The sequence below is a fragment of the Varroa jacobsoni genome, unplaced genomic scaffold (assembly GCF_002532875.2).
Source record: "Varroa jacobsoni isolate VJ856 unplaced genomic scaffold, vjacob_1.0 scaffold_351, whole genome shotgun sequence".
Lineage (NCBI taxonomy): Eukaryota > Metazoa > Arthropoda > Arachnida > Mesostigmata > Varroidae > Varroa > Varroa jacobsoni.
Window position 1 is genome coordinate 36,513 of NW_019213253.1, and position 25,049 is coordinate 61,561.

At 37.2% G+C, this 25,049-nt stretch overlaps 1 protein-coding gene and 1 long non-coding RNA gene across 2 annotated transcripts in view; one reads left to right on the forward strand and one right to left on the reverse strand.

Moving 5' to 3' along the window:
- LOC111259614 (uncharacterized) overlaps positions 1-5,039 on the forward strand; it is a 7,136-nt gene extending 2,097 nt beyond the window's left edge. Inside the window, exons 3-5 of the long non-coding RNA XR_002679726.2 lie at positions 424-607; positions 3,354-3,447; positions 4,465-5,039. This is a non-coding gene — a long non-coding RNA (uncharacterized LOC111259614). The remainder of the gene's footprint in view (positions 1-423; positions 608-3,353; positions 3,448-4,464) is intronic.
- A 12,828-nt stretch (positions 5,040-17,867) lies between these two features.
- On the reverse strand, positions 17,868-24,868 carry LOC111259612 (uncharacterized). The gene is made up of 5 exons (XM_022831773.2): positions 22,545-24,868; positions 21,518-21,594; positions 19,809-20,147; positions 19,541-19,625; positions 17,868-19,003 (listed from the first exon to the last, which is right to left on the reverse strand). The coding sequence occupies exons 3-5, from the start codon at positions 20,103-20,105 to the stop codon at positions 18,504-18,506; spliced, it is 882 nt and encodes a 293-aa protein (XP_022687508.1). The 5' UTR covers positions 20,106-20,147; positions 21,518-21,594; positions 22,545-24,868; the 3' UTR covers positions 17,868-18,503.
- Positions 24,869-25,049: the final 181 nt, after the last annotated feature.

A 25,049-nucleotide genomic window follows, 5' to 3' on the forward strand; every position in this document is an offset into this window, starting at 1 on the left:
CGTAGAAGGACGTGAAACTATGATAAGATTTTTAAGTCACACAGATATCGCACTATGGCGATCAATACGAGCGCGCAACGATTATAGTACGACAAACAACAATGATGTGGCGCTAATCCGAACTATGCTTCTGTTTACTACGTCATTATGGACGAAAGCAAATGCCATTTTAATAACTGTACTCTGTGTGCTGGTGGAAAAACGCAGCTAAACAAACCTTTATACATTCATTGCATACATTTAAAATACGTTACCGAGTACGAATACGATATCTCATACTCATAGAACAATGCGGCGCTATACTTGTGCTGCATTCGTTGTTAAACTATACCCAATATTGATCAAACAACTAAAAATGTATTGTTTTTTTTTTTTTTCATTTTTCTTGTACGTCTTTCCGTTCGGCTCTGCATACAAACGTAGACATGATGGGTGCAGTGTGCGCATAATAGAGGTTATTATATGACGGATGTACAGGATGTGCACATAGAAGGCGTGCAGCGTGCCGTGGTCGAAGTTAAATATTTGAGCTTTGAGTGCCGATTGTACCGTGTCGATTTTCTAGTTCATAGTGTGATACTTACTTTTTTTACAAAAAAATATCCAAGTAAGTAAATTAAAGTTGAATATTTTCAAATGCATATCGGAACCGTAGATTATAAAATCAGAACATGATAAATTATAACCATTTTAGACAAAATAGACCTGGTGGTTTTTTTTGATAAAGATTTGTAAAGTTGCTTACGAATCTTTTTGCTCACAAAAATCTGGGTACAATTTGCATAGATCTTGCTAAGAGTGGAAGCTAAGTAGCACGGCTTGTATTTCTCCTGTGCAAGCTACTGTTAAGGTAACTTTTTTACATCAATCAGACATCTCCTTTATATAATATTTTTTAGTAGAATAGACGATCTGTGCAGATGCTTAAAAAAAATAGTTTGCGATCATTCAGTGCTTCTCATTTTGAAGATTTGGACCGTCGAAGTGTTCTAACTCAGGTCAGAGCTTTGCAATCAGCAGACTTCCTTTAGAGTACTTCTTTTTGCGGTTTACCTTGCTCGAACATGGTGAAGATCGGCACCGAGCTTCGTAGTACCGGACTAAACTTGGGCCCATTTTTACCTACCACATCGCATTAATTCCATGCTACGTTTGCACATCGGCAGTTGCTTTTCAAGTTCTAGTTTAAATTATGTTGTGTAAGAAGAAGAAAGATGGCGCTGAATACCTACCTTCAAACTCTGCCTTATTATTTCGAGTCTGACTGAATTTAGTTAAAGACTTGGTTCATATACGTAGCGATTGTGCATTTATTTATAACTGTGTCGCTGTTTGTATATAACAAACTGTATATGAATAATTGTGTCATGTGAACTTTTTGATTTATAATTAAGCTTTCTAAGGTTTTGACAAACGTGTAGTCAAGAGACGAAGGACGATTGTTAGGAATTGAATACTTTTAAGATGCTATGGTAGTTGTTTTGTAACATTTGTATCACATGGTATGGTGAAAGATGTATTGAAGTTCCGCTCTGAAGTCGAATTTTCCCTAAGAAAACCTGCTTCGTGCCTATTATCACTCGCTTTTACAGAATGCCTCTACAAACTGAAAGGAATTATGCACGTCTGTTACTGTAGAGTTTGCATAGGTGTCCCTCTAGTCTTGGTTCTTACCTAAGTAAGTAGTATAGATTGCGTGATTTGGCAAAGCCCAGCAGGAAAAATTGCGAAAGTTCAAGGGGAGATTCCCGATTTTATTCGAAATCATTATAAATTACATTAGACTTGTCGGTATATCTTTGCTTCTACAATTATGCTATATACTTTATTGTTATAATAAAATATGGTTTTGTTGCATCAACAGTGGTATAGTGCCACTAATTGTCCGCTGAGTGAATTGTAGACCGATCAGTAAACTTTGCTACGACGTTGAGCTGTATGACGGCGTTCGTGCATTTTTCATAGCAGCCATATGATAAGTAGATTCAACTTGAATACTAGCAAATTTAAGGTATTTTCTATACCCGTTCGTGTTGTAACTAAACTATATCATCCCGCTTTGGGGAAATGCGTTATGCAATAATTTAAGTTTAATTTCCATCGAACTTGACGTTGAAGCTCGGCAATCGTCTGATAGGTACGAGCTCATACGTTTACGCTGTGGCCTTTAGTTTTATCAGCTAGACAAAAAGCTGGCATATTAATTATCCTATGGAATACACTGACGTGTCGCGATATACGAAAACTAATTGTTGTTCAGCAATAGCGGTACTGACACTGATATTAGTAATGATCCAGCTTTAGATGCAAAACGAACTTTGCATCTAAAGCGAAAAAGCATTTGTTTATACAATTAATGGCAAGGAATACTTTTCGAGCAACCGGTGTTCCTCTTCAAGATGGAGTAGATGGAGCAGAACTCATCTTAAATCGAATTTCTACGAAACAGCCAGATAAGGTTAACATGTAGGCCAGCAATACTGTTAGTTTATTGTATCTGGCAAGTCGTGGTCAAACAAAGTATCGCTTAGAATATTTTGAAATGTCACTTAAAAACAACAAACTAACATTAGGAAGCCACTGGTCTGAGCTGATCAGCACGGCGTTAACACAAAGTTGAAACCGTAGGTCTTCTACCTATATACATTCGTTAGGAAAAGAAATTATCTTGCTGTTATTACATGCAATATGTACGCGATTCGTCTGCATTCACCATCGAATGCTCTGCGCATAATTTATTAGGTGTACTTGGCTATTCAGTTTGTCTCAAATAAGCTTTGTATCGCATTTCTGAAACGAGTCAGACTTATGAAGAGCACTGCCATGGACCTACGGTTCTGAAGCATAGAAGGCACAATTTAAGCATCTGTAGCCAAAGAGGCCCAACATCAGCGAGGAATCTCCATATCTACCCTGCCTATCGCATAGGTATCTTATTGGTACATGCAAACGCTTAATCGTTAAATTCGGTATTTGCAAGCAAGCATCTAGCGGAAGGTATGCTGCTAAGGGTCATTAGAATGAAGTGGGTCATGAAACGGAAAACGACAATTTTTTTTAAATGTTTATTTATTGAAGGAGTAGAAGGGTCTTCCTGCCATAATACATAGAAAATTTTTACAAATACAAAAAAAAACGGCTGCCGCCATGGTGTGCTACAGGTAGATACATACATGTAATCAACTTGAAACCTGCGCGCAAAATTTATGGTTGATACGCTCACTACATTTGCAACACTGGTTGCTTTTACTAAAAGTCGATAACTTGTGTCAATTGAGGAAAAAGGTTATAAAATAGATTAATACTTACCTCTTATCTATTTTTACGTTCCTATGTATATGTATGTTTTATAGGATCAAACAGAATCTACCTATAACCTAATCGATTTGAGCAAAGGAATCGAAAGAATCTTATGGCTAATACGGAACGGTACAGAAACATTAACAGGTGATACGTCTTATGGAAATATTAATTCATCCTAGAATAGGTAGCGTTATTACATACGCACCAAAATATATTTCAATGAAATACAAATTGTGTTCTACGAAACGAAAATATAAACATACCTAATGCTGTGACGCCTGCATTGTTCGATAATGATAAACACGTTTTAATGATAACAATTATATGCATTTTTTTTAGCACACGAAGAATTACCGCCCTACACATCTTTGCTGCCAAAGTAGGCCTACCTTTTACCTATGTTACTCTTTGCACATTAAGGACTTCAAGTTGAGGCGTACTGTTATCTCTATTCATTTACTGTGTAATTTTTAGACCAGTTCAAGTTCTGACGTGTAACTAAGATGTTTTTTCTGACTCCCGTCCCGTAACGTACCGATCTTCCCCAAAAATGACCTTGAGTTCAGTTTTAATGTTGGAAACGTGTATACATATATACATTCTGCGGTTAAATATAGACTAGCTTGGGGAATACAAATACTGATACAGAGAAAAAATATCGCAACAAGCGATTGTTAGTGTCTCTCTTATTTTACAATTATGGGATCAAATCACTGATAGTCAGTTACGTGTATGTTCCTAGTGTCAGGTGTATTTAGGAATTACTTAACGATCTTCAACGATCGTGGTGATGATCTATACGAATAAACAGCGGTGCCGACATCTCTTGCTTCTCAAGGCGCCCAAATCCGTTTCCCTAACATGTGCAAAATGCGTTTTGATTCCACTTCGTGTAATTTCCACACGCCAGAAATGCCAATACAACTGTAAAGCCTAGTTATCTATAATATAATAATGCATTTTCACCTAAAGTATTTCTCTCTAACGAAAAAAAAAACAAAAAAAAAAGAGAAAAATTAACGTTCGCGCCGAATCTGCAATTATTCGACAATAAAATTATACAAATCGAACAAAATCAAATCGTAAAAGATGGACGAATATCTGGGTATAATAAATCCACTGAGCGTAAAATGATTTGATTGCTTTCTTATGTGTCCGCAGCTCGGGATGACGCTGGCAAACGACCAAACCCACGCCTCTGTTATTTTGATGTTGGAACCCACAATCTACCATCTACCATCCTACCCCTGCTTCACTAAGCACGCTTCGCTTGTGGGAGCATAGATGCCACTTAAGTGGTACGGAAAACAGCGGTCTCTCGTGCCGTTACTAACGTTTGCGTGCTGCTTAGCTGAAGCCGTCTGGTTGGTTCAGGAGTTTTACACTCCGGTAGGTCGGCACTGTCGCTGTGTCGTTTGGGCGGCAATGCCGTTATTTAGAACAGGCAGCGACGGTGTCCTGCTTCATTTATGGGTGATAAAGCAACGGTCATGAACAGGGTGACGAAGGCATGAAATGCAGTGTATTATTGATGCTACTTGCATTTTGGAACCCTCTATAGAATTGTGGTATTTCCGCTTTTACAGTTGTATAATTTTAACGCTTTGCAATAACTCGTTCAACGAGCAATGGTGGCGGTGTATTTTTATATGTCTACGAAACTTTTGAAGCTCAATCAGCTGAGTATTTTTTGTTGCCTGGTGTATGTATAAAGTATCGCTTAAAGCAGCCATCGACAGATCGTGTTGTTTTTAGAGCTTATTCTAATAACTGTTAACGTACGAACTAGATTGCTTGATCTTATAACCGTCTCACAAAATATAATTATTATCGTTCTTGACGACACGATAATTTTACTAATGTCAAATGAAGAATCTCCCGATCACCTGTCATGCCACTCTTGTGTAATTGATGGAATAACGAAAGAAGAATCTGAAACGTGTATAGGCCACCTATCTTTATCACATACCTTCACGCTCCTACCAGAAGTCTCTTTTGCTTTCAATTCCTCACCAACTGTTAAAGAGGTAGGTGTAATCTTTAGCATCTTTATAAAACGTGGCATCACTGACTCCCTTTTTGTTGTCCTATCGAACGTTTTTCAGAATTCGCTGGCATCTGTATTTAACATTGTTTGAAGTTTCCTTAGTTATTTCTTTATTTCAAGATGTAAAAGTACAAAGAAAATCATTGCCTATTTTGAGTCGAAACTCTTTGCCAAATGTGGCATATGTTAACTTGAATCCCACTTTTCCAACGCAAATTTTTTCACAGACCCGCGACCTTGCTAGCTATAGTATTTATAACTATCTTACCCGTTCCTACGATGGAGGAAACGTTGTTCTTGTAGCTTTGATTGAGGTCACAGAGGCACTTGGCAATGTCTTTTTTAGGATATCGTTTTAGGGGAAACGTGTTTTTTTTTTTGAAAATAATTTCCGACTCTAACTTTTTCCTGTTGTTTAGTACAGGTCTTATTTGACCAGCGCCTCTGAACGGTATATTGTAATGCTGTTTCAAATGAGTATTCAGTAACAGTAAAGGTTCAGCAAGGTTCAGGTCTAAGCCCATTTCTATTCACTCTCTATAAAATGCAGGCCGCTCGTTTTGCCGACCAGTTCACTCCCATTTGACAGATTGGCAAAGGCAGCTTTGACCTTGAGAATGAATTAGCTAATGATGAATGTAGCTAAAATACACTTGGCCTTCCTGCAAGCATTTTCAGAACGGATGTACCAGCTTTGAAACGTGTCGATACTTCATCAACATATCAAGCAACTCAGTCAACATTGATAGGACAATCGGGCTCATCTATAGGGTATTTTGGCTTGAAATTAAAATGGAAAGAAGATTACCGCGCTGAAAAAACTTCTTTTCCATTTCCGTCTCATTTGTTACCTAGTTCTGTGTTAAAAGTACTCTTTACGCATTACCAGCGAACTGTAGTGGCATTGCAGTGTGAAAAAAGAACTCTTCAAAAATGAATTTTGCAGGGGAGAGACATTTTCTGTGCTATGCATTTCGTAGAAGCCAAATAGTCTCGTATATCTGCGTTGTGTATGATAACGACGTTATCGCTTCTCGAGAGTGATTTGCTAAATTTAAGAATATTATCCGGGGCATACAGGGCACCCCCGCTCTAATTGACTCTGAGTTTGACGACGACCGTTTGAGAGCGCTTTTTTTTTGAAATACGACAGCCGACAGACAACTTAGGATGTGGCCGTAAACATGGGCTGTTGATACACGATGGCCATTAGCCACTTTTGCTTTACACCAAGACATAAAAACTGGCTATCTCACGAACTCCCTAAACTTTGCTTTAACACTGCATTGGACAGAATTATCACCGTTGATGACAAATGGTATCTATTCGTTAATATGAATTAGAGACTGTTTCAGGGCAATGGGCGAATGGATGAGCCTTTAAGAGAGCTCAACTGTTCATTAAGCTAGACAATTTAACAGTTTCTAGACCGTATATAATAATCCTAAATGAAGCATCTTATTGTGGACTATAAGTATATAGAGTAAAGTATCTCTTGCATTTATTTTTCATATCAAATCTAATTGTACGCACTTGCCAGCTAAAATAATATTTTAGCTAGAATTTCGTTTCTGTAATAGAATATTTACCTTGAAGCAGCCTGTTAGTTTCTAAAAATACAGTTAGACAAATTTTCTTAAATTCAAAAGGAACATATTTAGCTTCTGCCCATTCATCTCAACAAGGTTGCATACATCTCGATTGTTAGGCCAATTTTTTTTCGAAGCTGCTGCGTTCTTAAAGCAATTGAAAGTCAGGCCAGCTAAGAAAGACGTCATAAGTAAGTCCGATGTAAAAGAAGGAAAAAAAAATACATATTGTACAAAAATAGTGATTGTGCACAGTAGAATAACTAACATCTACTTTCCAGTTTAATGTTTACGTGAGTAATTTTAGCAGCTGCTGTGAAGTCTTGAATAAAATAATGATACTTTTATTCTTTTTGATATTTGTGCGATGTTGCCGGAGCATTAACTGCGTATTCCAAAAGCAAATCGTTTTCAAGCCTTACCTTGAAGTTGAACTTAACAGAATTATCTATGATTGATTATGACCCTTTAGCAAATGGCAAACGGAAATGATTTCGATCAGATGATCTATTGTATTTCTATACTCTGGGCAGGCTATCGCTGGCACAGCATGGATTGATAACGAGCATCGTTTAAGTCCTCGTAAGTGACGCGTAGAATTTTCGGGATCTCACAGTTGTTTACCTGCCTGCGTATAGCACATACTAATTATAGATTTGTCAACAGAATTTATAACGCACTACCGAGCAGTGGGTTCATCAACAGAATGAATGTTGCTTTCATAGAATCTAACGGTCACAGCCAATCGGCTTCCTTTAAACTGAGCTTTTTGTTGTAGCCTGAGACCACTGGAGGATCTGTCCAAGGCCATCAGTGATGAGCGACAACTAATAGTTTTAATCATAGTATACTGTATACGAATTATCTGTTTTTAAGAATATCTTCTCAAGCTGTTCATGCTACGTTCTGGTAAGAACTATAGGAGTTATGTGTTTCGACTATTTCATTATCCAAGAGGTTTAATACCACCTATAGGTACCGTAAAATCTGCACATTAGGGCTGTCAGCAACCTAAATTTTTGATTAAAATTATTTGTTACAAGGCAGACCATCTTCTTTGAGTGAGTGAAACATTCATTGACTAGTATTTCTTGTGTACTAATCTACCTTCCTAATTGAAACAACTTTCTGGTAATGATTTTTACCCAGAGCCTAACTGACAAAAACTCTGATATAGATGTTTATTAGAACTGCATTCCTAGACATGTGTATGTAGAGGTATATATATGGTAAGGATCTGTAATTCTTCTCGTATTGTACTCCTGTTGCGTTTACATTCGTAGTAATATAACGGTAGCTTGTTGTCAAACAAACTTGTCAGTCCCGTGATTTTTGCTTCGGCAAATTTCGCTGAAACGTTCCACACGACCTTTTTCTAAACATTATATATGTAAATACTGTATAAGGGTTCAGACGTTTCCCATTTATTATAAACTCAAAGCCAAATCTATCAGACGAGCACGACCAGTCATAGTAATATGACATTGATTTACAAATAATTATTTAAAATCAGATAGCAGACATTGTCGTTAGCAATTGCCATAAATATAGCTATAGATTACAAGCCTAGTTATTATGTTCTATCGCAGTATGTGCTTAGGGCCAATGCTTTATTAGACGAAAGGCGCCTGTCACATATTACGATACTGCAATAGGATACTATATATATATATTGCAAAGCGTTCAGCAACTGATTTTTGAAAATTGCAAACCCATACTCAGGGCCAGTACGCCCAATACTGTACGTTTCTATTTAGATTGCCCCACATTTTAACTCCGGTAGCCTATATTTCTAGCTTTGTTTCACATATCATTAAATATTTAACTTTAAGGTGCAATCGTAGTTGTCACTGTCGCTTTTGGGTGTTCGCACAATCACAATTGCTTTGCGTGCCTGTCAGGCTGCGTTTTCTAGTGGTGGTAAGCGAAAGCTCGACAATATGGCAGCGGTAAACATAGCAAATTACGGCTTCTTTTTTCAAACCGGCGAGGGTACGAAGTGTTCGGTAGGTCTAAGGTTGCTTTCAGTCGTACTAGGTCGCGATGATATTCACAAGTTTCATAAGAGTTGGCTTTGCTTGATTCATCGTTATATAAGGCTGTAGCAGGGTTGTTCCCTCGGAGGAGGTGTCCCGTCTGGGCAGTACTGCTTTTCTTTTGATCGCCTAAAATCTGATGTCTGGCGCTGCTTCGCAAGAGCGGATCTCTTCAGTGGGGCGCACGAATTTTTTTTAACTGACTCCAGATAACTATTTTTGACTTGGTCTTCTGAGGTTTACTGCCTGTCTAGTTAATAACCTAAATACGTGAGGGAGTATGTGATTGATGAAGGCTATATTTATTTGTTCGAGTTCTACTTGATTCCCAAAATGAAAGCTTCGTGTTCGCTAAGCTGGCTTCATTTTGCCAAAAAAAATCAAAATTCACGGTTCTCAGTGATAGGTAGCCGTTAGCTTTCCGATAGCCTTGTACAAACATAATACTACAGGATAATAGTTTTCATGCAAAGCTCATCTCATAGTTTTTAAAGGATTTTTACATACGTATTGCCCATTAAGGCGTTATGTCTAAGCATCTACAAGAATGTAATAGTTCGTAGTAAGCTTATGTAATTTCCGGTAGCTGACTATTTGTGCTTATAGATGATGGCTGAAAATAGTTTCCTCAGAATGTGTTATAATAGCCATTATTTTCGCTACAAGCTGCCTGCTCGATCATGAGAAGATAAGGCCGAGGATCATATACTATCAATTATTAGTTCATGCAAAAATATATTTTTCAAATGAAAAAAAAAGTCATGCTACGACACTCAGATGCTGATTTTGTTGGTGTTTTGTTAGTTTGACTGGTCAATAAAAATAGCCAAATTGCTCCTTGACACCATTTAACTAAGTACAATATTCGATGCATTATAAAACAAATATTTTCTCGAAAAAAGTCAAATATCTATCGCTTACTATCTTCTAAATGGTCAGTCTATAAAACGGTTCTAAAATTCACCCGTCGTATCAAACGTCGAACTATTTACATTTGAAAAAAAACTATGTACTTGATAGGTGCACATAAAAAAAAATAAATCTTTACAATTGTCGCTATCAGCAGCTTGGTATTTTTATTTTCGTTTTAGATAGACAGTGGCAATCGAGTAAAATTATAGGATCAACTTGAAAGATAAATGTGATAAAATTGCATTGAATCATACAAACACATAAACGTTGTATGCAATACAAGTGAATGTTACCCTGACGAAGTTGTTATGCTGACTATTGTAGGATCGTTCGTGGTCGCACTGGCAGCAGCAGCGAAGGTGTTATGGGAGTTTTTATCTAATAGCTAACTAAATCGATTGGGGAAAATGTTTCGGATTTGGACCCGGAGCTGTTAGTTTTGCGATCGTTGTCATCAGCTGTTACAGGACGGGCGTCGAAGACGACGACGATGATAATTATTATCGCACAAAATCGAAGCAAGGCCTCACGTTATCGGGCCTGATGTGTTTGTTCTAAACACTGAATCTGTACAGCTTAGCTGTGATACAGCTATTAACTTAAATTAGTTATTAAGTTTCAAGCGAAAGACGTCTCTATCGTCTCGCTGCTTACTCCACACGAGCGGCCCTCAGAGGCAACGCGTGTGCTGTTCAATTGTCAATAGCAAATCTAGCTAGACGAAATCGTCGTCCCTTATAATCCAGCACTTGAGAAACATCAGTACTGGAAGTGAATGAATTTTATCAAAGCTAAAATTCCGTGATGTTGATGAGTGATGCCAATTTAATGCTTTACTCAACACAGCAGAATGGACACTGATTCTGGACGGAAAAAAAATGTTTCAGTCCCAGAAAATACATCTGCTCGTTTAAGGTAGTGTTGAATTATGACCGCAAGAATGAGCTTGTTAAAAAAAAATATGGAGGCTGCACAAACAGGGAAGTCTTGGACCATCAGGATGGATTTAGTCTTTCCAGCTGGACAACATTATGTTAGAAAGGAGACATTTTCTGAAGGGCAGCTAAGCCTACATAATTGTAAGTGTCTTTAACCGCTTGACAAGATGCTAATATTCCTTTGTACACTGAACTAAATATGATGCCGTTTCGACGGTGCAGGGGAACGATAAATTTGGATTTTTCATGGTCTTCATCGTGTACTTCGTCACATTGAATTTCATAAACAAAGTGGCCCATATGTTTAATAAATAATTAGATTATTTTTATAACCTAGTTTATACCTTATTAAGTATTACACGGTTGCTTCACTAATGAGACAGATCGGTCTTGAAATGTTTCCAGTTGTACATTATTCTAAATACCTAATTAAGGTAACAATAGGCTTTAGCTGATTGCGAGTTTCGATTAGAAGCTTACATAGCATAAAAGAAATATGGCATACAGTTTTACGATCGTTAAGAGAAATCGCTAGAATTTGGATAGCCAGCTTTCTCCCTGCCCGCTAACAACAGCGGCACTATCGTTTACTCTCTTGTTGATGCAGAACAACAAACACTACAGTTTTCCTACTTTGTGACTTGTTTGTCTATCGAGCTGTGCAGAAACATTCGTGAACGCTAGACGGTCATTCATTGAATTATAGAGGATGTACGGGACTCTTTCGATGGCAAGCGTTACAAGCGTCCGCTCAAAGGATAGGTACTCGACAGTTTCCACATGTTCAATTCCAATAAGGTCTTACCACAGAACCATGCTTTGTTGTTTTCTAGAAAAAAAAAGTCTATTCCGAAAGATCAGCTGCTTCAGAGCAAACTATTTCTAGAGAAAAAAAAAAAAAAAGACAGAAACAAATAATCTATTCTATACTTTCTTAATAATAAATAATAATTTGATAATTCATTTTTTATGATGAGGCAAATTCTAAGCGGTGGGTTTGTTAGCACGCAACAGGCGTTAGCTTGATATATTCACATGGGTGGTATTTTTTGTTAGCTTAAGGTACTGTGTCTCGTTCCTAATTTTCTTAAGGAGTCATTCAATAGTTTAGTCGTAATTGTTTTAGTATGTGGATACGTTACGAAAGCACCAACAAGCAAATAAGGTTTTACAATTGATTTCTATATTAATTTACCAATGTACGAGGCCCAATACGTGACTTTATAGTAGTTCCCTATTCATTCACTGGTTTAGGAGCGGCAGTAAAGGTTGAAGTAGGGGCTAACGTCGTTGTCCTAATTTTTTTTAGTCCATATTTTTTTTGCAAGTCTTAAAGCAGGTCTTTGATTGTGGTTACTGTCAAAAAAAGAAATAGAGCCAGTGATAAAAATTGCGAAGACGAGAATAACTACAGCCATTACGAAACTAAGTGATAAGTGCGACATTGCATCATCGTAAGGTTGTCGTTCTAAATTAATATATGACCGATGCCCATGGAACAAATATTTACTAGTCTCAAGGGTTTAATTGGGATATATAAATGCTCCGAAAGCATTTACACATCTTCTCTTCTGGACTAGGCCGAACGCACGGTCTAAAGAGGTTTTTCCAGAAACAGCAAACAAATTCGGTGCAAAATTTAATCAATAATTACAAGACTGTATTAGAAGAGCTGGTTTTTCCGTAGAATTACTAACCTATACTAGTCAGTTCAGTTCCTAACGGAGCCTTTATTAGGCCTTACTATTTCAGGCTCAACAAGAGTTTCAAGAATCTACGTTTGTCACTATTGGTTTTACAATACGCACAAGCCTATAGGCCTAAATGAAGGTTTCGGATGAAATAATTTAAAGCTCCGTTTTTTAAATTTTACAAACATGCTTATGTCTGACTTTTAAGTTCTTACATTCACGCTACAGTTCAATAGCTTTTTAGGCTGCTCTCAGTGTTTAGCAAAAGGTCACTTGAGATCAAAATAAGAATGTGATATGGGTAGTTAGCGTATATTATTGCATGAACCTATTTGACCCGGCATAGTGTTCGTCACAGAATCGTTGTCCTTTTATTGGATATTTTATTGACATTCATCTTTGAATCACTCTGTTTCATCAGGATGAACGTTCATTATTACAAAGCATCAATTGTTTTCAATTTGATTTGAGACTAATTTTAAGCGACGTCCAATTTTGTAAATCAGCCTTCGTTTTCGGCGGTGACCAACGTTGGTCTTTTCATTTAATCATAACGGAGTATTTTTGAGGTTTATGTTTTAACTTTTTTTTTTTTTGTTTTTTTAATTTTCTCCTGCATACAATAAGTAGCCAGCAGGCGGCGAAACCTATAGTATGTGATATTAATTGTTTTTCTTCTTTCATGATGTATTCTATATTTGTTAATTTATATGGAAACCTATTCAGCGATGCCGCTGTCGCCACCCCTCACAGAAGCGTCATCATTCACACTGTAGTTAAACGATAATTGTGAGCACCAGTAACTCTAATCCAAATGACCTAAGCTGATTGGCAGATATGAATGATGCCAGCCGTGCTTTCATGTCAGTTTATATTCAATAAATATTAACAAAACCATATTGTTTGTGCCGTGTGGTTAGGACCTAATTGTAGACGATTTAAACAGTTTTCTTTTCGGTTTTTCTCGTTTGTTTAATTTTTTCTTTAAATGATATATTTAAACAACGAACCATTACATTACTGATACGATGCGACGGTAAAAAACACAAGTGTGTCATTCGTACGTACAAAATGACACAGTCCCTTCCTCGGAATTGTCGTCGATCATCGTTCATTTCTCAAGACTAAGCGTTACGCCGACGCTGTTTCGATATGTACCATTCCTAACAAAGAGCAAAGGCGTTCGGTAAAAGAAAGTACAGGTGCGTAAAACTCAAGGGTAGTCCCGTTGCGGCGAGCTTCCTGATCGAAAGAAGTACTGGCAGATAGCTATTGTACATGTATTTGATCTTTTGCAGCTCAGTCTCGAACATAAAAAACACGAAGCGTATTGCCAACGAGCGGTTCTGATTTGTGAACAGATTGTGTAACATGTAGCAATTGAAAGAAGACTTACAGCATAGGTTACACTATAGCATGACTAAAGAAAGCATAGGTAAATATGCAGTATAGCAAATTTCTAAACACACAGCCAGTCGCATCCTCACGTATAGAGAGAATGGAATAACGGAAGTGTATGAAATCCTTTAAAAGAGTAAACCCTATTTGCACTGCGGAAACGCAATCAATCTTCAAGTGTACAGAGCTCCAGCCGATAACAGCCGTGTTGGACAACAATTGAACACTTAAAGTAAATATCAAAGCACTAGAGGAAACATATAAAATAGTATCCCAATATTATTATAAATTAAATATTCTTGGTTTCATGGCCCAATTATGCACAATATATAAAAATGCACCTGTTTAATGAGATTTTTTTCGATAAAAAAAAGTCTTGGATAATCGCTTCAAACATAACATGAGCTTCACGAACAGCTTTTGTCAGGCGCAATATACATTGTACAAATATCTTCCTCGTTTAGTGGACCCATTTCTCGGAAAGCGCTGACGTTTTCAGCAAGTTTTAGAAGAAGCTTATCAAGTTTGTTGGAACCGTTTTGGTAAATTCACACTTCATAATCATGATAGTTTTTGAATTCGAAGACACTACATCCCAATATAGCCGCTCAAGTCATCTTTAATAATTTTACTTTTTCCAAGCCCTTCGTTACTCTTATCTCCGGCAACCCTAATTCAATTACCAATTGATTGTTAACGCTAATCGTACGCCTGCAGACGATGTACATACGACACGACATAAGTTCACGCAGGCTAGCAATAAAAGTAGGTCCTTTCTCGTTACTTTTCTGTTATAGATAATATAATATAAATAGATGTGAATAGATTCCAGTATCTTGACCACAACTTCATTTTAGTGAATCAAATTTGTCACTTAACTATCGGGCTAAAGTGCTTGCCCTTTTATTTATTTTATTGCTACTATTATATTTAGTTTTATTGGGTCTATGATTTGAGTCGGCTGCAACTTTTTGCATAACGTTTACAAGTCTTCAGCTCTTTCTAAGGAACGTTTGTGCCAAGTGGAAAAGCCTCTGGGGCTACGTACTAAGCACAGAAACCTTAACCAGCATTTTACGGTCGTACGTGGACGTGTGATACACCGCACCACGTTGACATCACAGAATGACGCAATAGCTACACTACCGAGCCATTGTAATAAAAACACCAGCATATAGCAGGCAAAGCCTCAGGCGGCAGGAAATAGGTGAGTAGGTTACCGATTTTCTAACAATAAACGTGATTCAATTTGGTTAGATCACGTGCGGAGTATTTTTAGAAAATGATATAACTTCTCTAAATGTGTGCCAATAATGGGCACTTGTACCGAAATCAGTAGTACGTTCAAGCAGTACTAAGCCAGACTGGAATCGCATTATAAAAGGCCAGTAGGACAAAAAAAAGACGATTTTGGGCTAACGGTAAATTTTGATGCATCGCTGTCTATTTTAGCAAAAGCCTTCCGAAGTAGAACTAAAGGGTCCTTTTATTAACTCAACAGTTAATTAACACATTCCAGAACAATTTTTCAGCAACCAAATTCAGTCAAAAACGAATCCACTTAATGTCTAAGTATATATTTAGGGTGCTTGAGCTTATTCTTTCGGACGCCCGCGGTCTAATTCTTTCTTTGTTTGGAACGATGGTTTCGAGTATTTCTTATGGCAATAGCCCCAAGGCATTTATATCCTAGGTTTACCAGGTAGTGCTGGAAAGACTTTCAGATTGTTATCTGTTTATTCAACGAAAAATCCAGGTAAACTTGGAAAGAGTAAGATTGACACGGATAGCAGAGAAAAAGGTCACATTAGTTAAGAAAACCTCGTTGCCAGTTGTAGGAGAAGATGGGATTATACATAACCTTTTTTGTTAAAAATAGTTGATTTTTTTTACTCCAGAGTAATACATCTCTAATCTAAAAGTAGAGTAACACATGTCTAATCATACCAATTCGTATCCTTCAAAAGGATCCTCGCCGAATGTAACATATTTGTATCGCTGTTTTTTCCAGTTCATAAAACATTTTTATAACTTCTATGGGCGGAATAATCCTCCGTTCGGTTAGTAATTTCTCATTGATTTCTTCTGTCGTGCCAAAACGCTTCCTTTTTAGACTTTTTGTTAGTTTTAGAAGAAGAAAAATCCATAGAAGATTAGGTCGGGTAATTACAGGAGCACGAGGCAACACATACATCTAGTTTTTTGTTTGCAACATCAACATGGTTGCTGTATCAGTGATGAAGTGCAAGCCGGTGCATTGCAAGAAACCCAGGACTTGTCGTGCTATGGTTCTGGTCTCTTGCGGATGGACAGACTTACACAGTCTTCTTAAAGCTTCTTTACTCTATCCCTTGGTGACCATGAAGCTGGACGGCATGAGGTCATTACAGGCCGCCGCCCACCGATTGAAGGAAACCGTGAGGAGCACCTCGGGCACAGGGCTTCTAGGGATAAGGTCGATTTTGGGGGGTTTCTGTTCGTCTTCAAAGCGCTTCAAGCACATCCTCTTTTATTAAGCAAGAAATTTACTTAGGATCTAACTTTCGTAGGCATTCTGAAGCGTCTGCAGTGTCCATTTTATTTTTAACATAAAGACTAATACACGCTCGTTCCTTTATATGGGAAAAATCGCAGAACGCTCTATACATAGACTAACTTAATCTTATCGAAAAACTCGAGCTGGTATCAGATTGTTATGAAATCTCTCGTGTGTATAGAAAAATCCCGGCTCTGTTCGATAAAATAAACCATCATAAGCAATCGTCCAAAAATTTAAGCAATGAAAAGCCACTGTGGTGAAAATTCATTAGCTTTCGGGAAAATACCGATTAGGTACACCTTAGTGGTTGACATGTATAACTCCACAAGATTGGGTTGCATAAGCCGTATGAGAACAACATATGGGGCCATAATCCAGCCCCATATGCAATGTTCAATACAGTGACCATACATAACTAAGTCCACTATGACTTTCACATAACACAATCTTCCTTCCTTTTTCAAACTGTAGCTTTGTGATGCTAAATAAATATGCTGGTCATTTTGCTTTTTTATAGCTCAATAAAAGCTTGATAGAATATAAAATAAACACATAGTTGTTTTAAATAGCCCCATTTTTTAATTGTAATCGTCAGAAATTCAGTCGCCCAAATTGAGTCACATACAAACTGGTGTATTTTTGATAATGTCCAGTTTTAAAACCGATGTTTCTTCATTAAAAAGAAAAATGAAGCGGTCCATGAAGTCACACGATACTCTACACGTAACTGTCAAATTGCTGATGGTAGATAGAGCTAGATAAAGATGAATAAGTTGTATCGCACTTACGTAACTTAATGTCGAGGTCTATCACTAACAAGATGGGTAGATACATAATGAGATATGATTAATGGTCATGGCTGGGTAATTATAGAAGTGAGAGCAGACAAAACCATGTATACATTCTGCGCCATAGCTGAATGTACGATAAATATTTTTAAATGAGTAATACAATACACAATCCGACAATATCCATTAACGGAAAGAGAGCTTTTGTTCAATTAACGTAGGCTTCTGTTTTAGGCAATGCCATTAGAATCCATACAAATTCCGAATGAAAAAAAAACTTCTATTTAAAGGGTACAACGAGCTATCGCTAAGATCGGAAAACTAAAACAATATATTTTTTAAGTGTGATTTTTTTAACCTTATAATGTTTAGCGCTTTTTGTTATATTTCTAACATAAATAAGATGGATAATGATTGGCGATCTGGCCGAATTAGATAGAATATTCATGGAGAAGAAATGGAAACCGCTGTGTTAATAGTATTTCAATACGTATACCAATTGGTCAACAACAACTGAAGACTATAGACACGCAAACCAAGGTTTTTGATTAAAATAGCAGAGGACAGCGATGGAACGATCGTCATGGAAACCACGTACGGTCGCGTTTAACAAATAAATTGAAATATTTGTACATCAATTAGAAAATACATTTATTTACTTATTCACTCCTTTAGGGGTCGGTAGCTGTAAGAGCTTACGAGTGATCGGTTATATATACTGCAATGTACGTCGCCCATTATAACTTGTGTCTCAAACATTCAACTGAGAAAATTCAACAATGACGCTAAATATAATTACATTCATGTTAAATTCGTATTTTTCGTGTTGACATAGTTACATACAGAAGCTCTTCTGGTGTATAGTGCTACGTCTTCGACGATAGCATGGGCTGATGAGAGACTATGGCCGAACATGGTAACCATATTCTAATGATTTAACCAACGTGCTCTGTACTCAGATACGTTACCTGTGCCCATCTTATATGATTCTGGCTGTTCAAATAGGAAGTAATACAATTTTGTATTATGAATATGCGTTCAGTAATAGGAAAAATTAACGTCGACTCTGTAGTCTGTTATCCCAGCAACATAACACGAACGATATAAAGATATCTGGTTAAAGCTTCTCGATTGCCGTTTTTTCATAGCAATTACGTTCATTAAACATATAATCAGTCCATCTATTTTAACAATCAGTTGGTGATTTATACAGTCGCATGGTATCAAGTACATCTGAACGGAACACTATGTACTTAATGACATCAAGCATAAAATACTCGAAAGATGGATGATATCTTTTTCCTGCAAATAGGACATGCGTCTTGTCGTTTGAACAGCATTTTGCCACACGTGGCACACAAGCAAAGATGATGACATGGGTGCAACACGCAGTTGCGCTCCTCATCCATACATACGACACAATCTTTCTCTCGGGATTGTGTTAGACCATCCATGAGTTCTGAGTTGAGTACCCGCTCGAGACTCTCATGATGGGTTAGGTCTGGAACAAGGAGTGGAGGCCTTCGGCAGGCTGTCTGTTGAAAAATGTGTACGCGAGTGACCCAGCGATATTCACGTTGAGCCTCACTCAGCACTAGCGGAAGGTTGCCTGCTCTCAGAAATGCAGTTTTGCCCATGCGCTCGAGAAATTCACGTACCGAGGTCAGAGACTCAGGTGATGTGTCTTCGGCCATTTGAAGCTCAACCTCAGATACTGTAAATACGGGAAAAAGGAAACGTACCCCCAAACAACGATCTTTGCCTGAAACAAAGATAAACGATGCCGGTAGCCGGGATTTCGATTTATCGAAGCACTCGGTATTTTGCATAAATCAATCAATTATCACGGACCGTCTCAGCTCAAGAAAAACTGTTTTTATCAAATATGGAGCTTGTCCACCATTCAACATCTAGCGGCATATATATTGTGGGCAAATATATTTTAAGCCTAAACCTAACATCTGGATCTGTTTGTTTTGGAAAAGGTGTCGCGCTAAAGTTTGGCCTACCTAACAAATTGAAATCGTTCCTGATCCATGTCCTTACTCCCTTTAATTTCAAGAATAACATTTTGGCGATGGGCATAGTTAGGAACTTCTCGTAATATTATAGAATATGAATTACTTATTACTGAATTATTACTACAGAATATACAAAAAAAATACTATAAGTTACTAAACGAGACAAGAAAGAGAGTTAATAATAAATAAGCATCAGATATTTATTTGCCCGCATAGCATAAAGATATACTTAAACGTTTGATCCTAGGTACGGCTGTTAGGCAATTTCGAATCCTTACCTGCAGCTCGTTCGAAGATGGAATCAATCTTGAGGTGCATGGAACTTGAACCAATGATTGCGGTCGTGGGACAAAGGTGAGATACCTAAAAGGAATTGTCAACAGCCACAAAATACGTCATGCTGTCTCTTCTAGCTCTCATCACTTCAGCAGGTTGCGTAACAAATTGCTTTCGCAATCTACCATATTCTATTTGCTTGAGACATAAAGAAAATTATGCCAAATGTTTTCATTAATGGTTACTAAGTGATTGGTATGTTGATAGTACCTGTGCGACCAGTTCGCTTTTTGACGCAAGGTCTTCGACGACTGCTTCGAACACGAAATCTGCCTCGCGGACCGCCTCTTCTAGGCGAGAAATGCAAAGCACATTGCCGACGAGATTTGACTGATTTAATAGGCCATCCTTACGGAGAATTTTGGTGTCTTCGGAAAGCCTCAAGAGCAGCTTATCTAATGCTTCCGGATTGCTATCGTAAGCTCGAACCTCATGTCCATGATAGGCGAGGTCACCAACGATTTTCGAACCCAAGACGCCACATCCCAGGACCGCCACTCGGACCATCTTTAGCTACTTCTCTCCCAGACTTATCAAGCTCCGGAGTAACTGTCCCGTAATAATAAACAAGCCGAAATAACGTGGAATCCAAACGTAACTCTCTAACGACGTATTTTCTAAAACGCCTAAACGTGTATACAGCGCTAAATCTATGTTAACGTTTATTGCAAAATGATTCTCTGAAGTAGATCGAAATCGAATAGGCCCATTATCTTTCGTAAGACTCTCTGTACTGACGTATCAACCCTCGAGGCTAACAGATATTCGCATGAACTCTGGCACCGTTAGCACAGATCTCGGGCAACATACATTTTCGACAATAGGGCTCTCGTAGGTCAAAATATTTTTAGAAGTTTAGCCACTGAAAAAAGCGTCATGTTGAAAACCCTACCATGTGTTACAAGCGTAGAATTTCCGGAAAAATATTTTTAGAACAATTTAAGGTGACAGAAATGATGCCTGCGTTAGCGTATGGTTTCTGATATTAGTTATTCTTTTTTTTTTTTTTTAAATCTATTTTAATCTCTTTAACGCATATTTTTTGTTGAGGTCCTAATTCCTATGGGAACGGTTTCTCTTTATATAAAACAAGACAATATCTTGATTATTTATTGTATAAACCATTTGAACTGGTTGCTTATTTATATGATTACAATTGGCCTTATTTGAGCGTGAGCACAGTCTGCCATTTCTCTACTGTCGATATCTCTTCTTCTATACGTTTGGCTTACCGGTAATCATGATAAAATGGGCAATCGGCAACAACGGCAAAAACGTCAGTCAAATTAGCAGCAATTGTCAAGTAGTTCACAAACGTGGACAGACTGTCCTCTCTAGGATGAAGAGATATTGCCACTTCTAAAATGGTTAGACATTTTGAAATAATAATGGTGTAATAACATGCAAAAGCAGTGGCCGTAATATATAACTGCGTTGGCTATATCACAGGCAATTGGATTAGTGCGATACTATTCAGCAAAGAAGGCAACCTCAAAGGGCAAACGAATAGCTGCTAATTATAGTTTAGTCGAGGTACGTCCATAAAAAACACGGAAAATTGTTAATTTTCCGTGTTTTTTTATGGACGCAGCAAATTATTTTGAAATAGTCAATAAAAGTGTATTTGAAAATCTTGAACGACAGCGGCAAAAACAAATAATGAGATTATTATGTATACATATTATACTATACTGCTCGAAAAAGGTAACTGGAGCAGTGTTTTACGGCAACACCAAACGTAGAAATGAAACTATTTAGATGAGAGTAATTGAATGGGCCAAACGAAACTACAGTTTATTATATCAGAATAAGGCAAACCGTTTATATTGATTAATAATAATTATTATTTAAATTATAACTAATATTTGATAATTAATAGTTATCGATTTAAAAAATGATACAAAGTCTTAATCACGTACCAGTATTCGAACAATGAAAATTGCCGTTATGCCACTTGAAGCCAGCGCACGATTGCGTGATCTGTTACGTAGTCCATCTTTTTGCAATACAGAATTAACAAGAGAAATTGCATTTTCCCCATCATCAAGTTAGAATAAGTTCGTAAATATTTAAGGCCGACAACTTTGCCAGACAAACGAGGATCTTACTTCGAGTAGTAGTGAATTTCAAATAAATTAAACTATTCCAATGTACGCATCTACGTCATGTCTTTGGTATCTGATTCAATTGCTGCATCTATATCATGCCACGTTTTGTAGGCGCGCAGAAATTGTCTTAAAAAGTATTGATTATGTATTAGATTTATATTTTGGTGTTCGAACCTGCATTGCAGACTGAAAGCCGTCTTTAAGAATACTCTGTACCGTATTCTATACAGGCAGGCCGCTTAGATAGGGTACAATCAGTTAGCGATCAAGACACGGGACGTTTAAATGATGTATCATTAAAGATTTGAACTGTATTTCAGCCTCATAAGGAAGACGTCAAGCAGATATAAATAGAGGATAGATAGGAGAAAAATAGATCCAAATTAGCGCGGACCATTTATAGGCACAGATGTACTGAATACGCACACAACGATGTATGGAAATTTACTGTCTATCATTACTATATGACTTTACAATTTGTCTATGCATTTTCTTCCCTCGTTTAATCACGGCATTCTATAGAAGGCGTGAGGAAGTTTGAAGTAGCGAAATGTCATTACTCTCGAGGATTATATTTTGCTTTTGATATTTAGCCTAACTGTGTAGACACTTTGCGACGGCCCTCTACAAATAGAACTAAGCCATAATTTTTTTTCAACAGCAGACAGTACAACTCATATAAGGACGGAACACGCATTGTAGCTATTTAGTACACCGTGTTAAAGCTACTTGCACAGACTCTTGTACAAAATTTTAGCTCTTTTTTTGAATGTCATGGGGTCTCGCATGCGGCAATAGTAACTACCTAACATCGCTGCCCGAACTCGTTGTTTCGTACCTTTGCAGACGACCAAAACTGCAATTCAACCTACTAGAAGGCTAAACTGTAATTATTCGATAGATTTAGAATGAACGTCACTAGGCATATCGCGTTACGCTTTTATGTAGCTACTCAACAATTATTGGCTCCGGCAGTTGTTGAAGCCCGCAGAAAAACCAGCTGCAATTTTGCTGTTTATATGTTCGGGGAGTGGAACGAGTAGGGTGGGCCCGGGAAGCCATGGCAACGTGAAAACACTTCGACTCTCCTCTACCGCGTACGCATACCCTTGACAACCACAAAATTTGGGGTATTGGGGGCTGGCTGTGTGTATTTATGCTGATTTAAGCCCAGCTTCTGTGGGCGTGTATACAATGAGATCCATATGGTGCAACGGAAGTTTCTAGCTTTTCGACTAAATTATGTCAATTTATAAGAAATAAAACAAACAATAGATGATATTCTTTGCAATTCATATTTAACTGCATCCGCCCTCTAGTTGTCGAAGATCGTAACATAAGCCCCCGTAAGATTTTTATGTAAAGTGTTTAGGCTGGCAAGAAGCACGGATAAGATAATTAGCTCAGGTTGAACAAATGACATCATTGAACTTGTTATAAGCAACACAGATATTTCAATAACAATATAATATCTAATATAGTTCAATATTTGGCCATGAGTATGCACTTTATTAGAAATAACAAGCCATGTTTTAGGCTGATATTAGGGTATAGCTTCAAGTTCTAAGTCCCTGGAACAAGTGCTTGACCACTGAGTGTTAATTTTTGAGATCAAAAGATATTTTTCCTTCCACACTAATCACTCTTAAGAGTCACTGAATCATCAGCTTTCCCTCACATGTTTCTAGAAGGCTAAGCTATTTACCAGATAAACTTTATCTACTAGCGGCAGTGGTTCGAAAGTTACTCAATTTCAAAGTCCGCCGGATGCGTTAGTAACCACCTAGTGTAAGGCAGAAGTCACATTAACTGACATGGTAAAAACACTCGACGAATGTTCCTTAACATTTATATCTTTTTCATAAAGTTTATATATGCCACACAGAGAATTACCGACAAGTAACACCACGTACTATATATATGAAATATATATAGTATAGTGAAATACACTATCATAAATATGATGACATAAATGCTGGAAACCTCGTAACTATAAATTATTTTCAATGTTATGGCTTCAAAATAAGTCGGTCCGAAATTAAATATCTGTTTTATTATCTATCAGATATAAATATCTGTATTAAAACTGTTTTAAGGTCTAGACGTACGTAACCATTTACCATTGCCTTGAATTGTATAGATCTCTGAAGTCATTGAATAGTTAAACACAACGGTATTAGGAAAATGCAAAATATTACGTTTGTTAATTTTTTGTTTGATGTTTAATGAAAATTTATTAGCTTAGTACAAACCTAAACAAGTATTTAAAAATCTGGAAGATGGCAGATTTTTGTCCGGGTAGAAGAGCATTCATTCCAAATAACGACTAAAAAAACCCTTGACTTCGGTGATTGTGTTTGTTAGCATCGATTTTCTTAAAAATTATGAAAGAAAGGCGCTTCTATTATTAAAAATCGATCCAATTTTAATATGTACAACAAATCAAGGTAAAATATGACCTGAATAAACGCCTGTTGAATGTCGAGAAGGTATGTACACCTTCCACGACCTATTAAACCGAATCGTAGCTGAATTGTCATTACTATTTAGACGCCTATATATATCTTTATGTGCTTGATTGTTTTCTGCCTGGTAGGCTGGCACGTTTCATGCGAAAAAACGGCACGAAGCTGAATTATACATGACGCTACGTGAGTATCCTCTGAAATTATCTTGCCGTCTGATTTTGCCTGTTATCCTTATGTTGAAATCATACTGATTAGCAGTTTTCAAAAATTACACTTAATTACTCTCCTGCATTTTCGAAAAAAATTGATAAAAACTTTTTTGAACACGCACTACTTCCATGTTCACATTCACAAAGCGACCTTTTTACACACACACACATATATATATGTATGTATATGAATGAGTATAAAATTATATTAGTTAAAAGTCTAACATACACCACTGTCTTGGTTCCGAGGCTGGGCAAAGCGTACGGCTTTGTATTTGAAACTAATTTAATGTTTCTATTGTATAACAGTAACTGTATAAACACTGACGCTGTGGGTTTTGACCTGTAGCGAGTTTGGCGTTGAGAAAGCCTAGCCTAAAGAAGAAACTTTACCCTATACAGCATATATGTATATATATATACACATATATATATATATATATATATATATATATTATATATGGTTGTTTATTGAATTCGCTCAGAGACCTATGGCCAAACTCGTTGGCACTTTGAATTACCAGATAACTTTCTTTTTCACCGCAACAGCCAGATGACCAAGCTTGTTAGGGATGTCCGGTACCAGATGGCTTTCTTCTCTGCCACAATGGCCAGATGGCCAGACTCGTTGGAACTTTGAATTACCGGATAACTTTCTTTTTCACC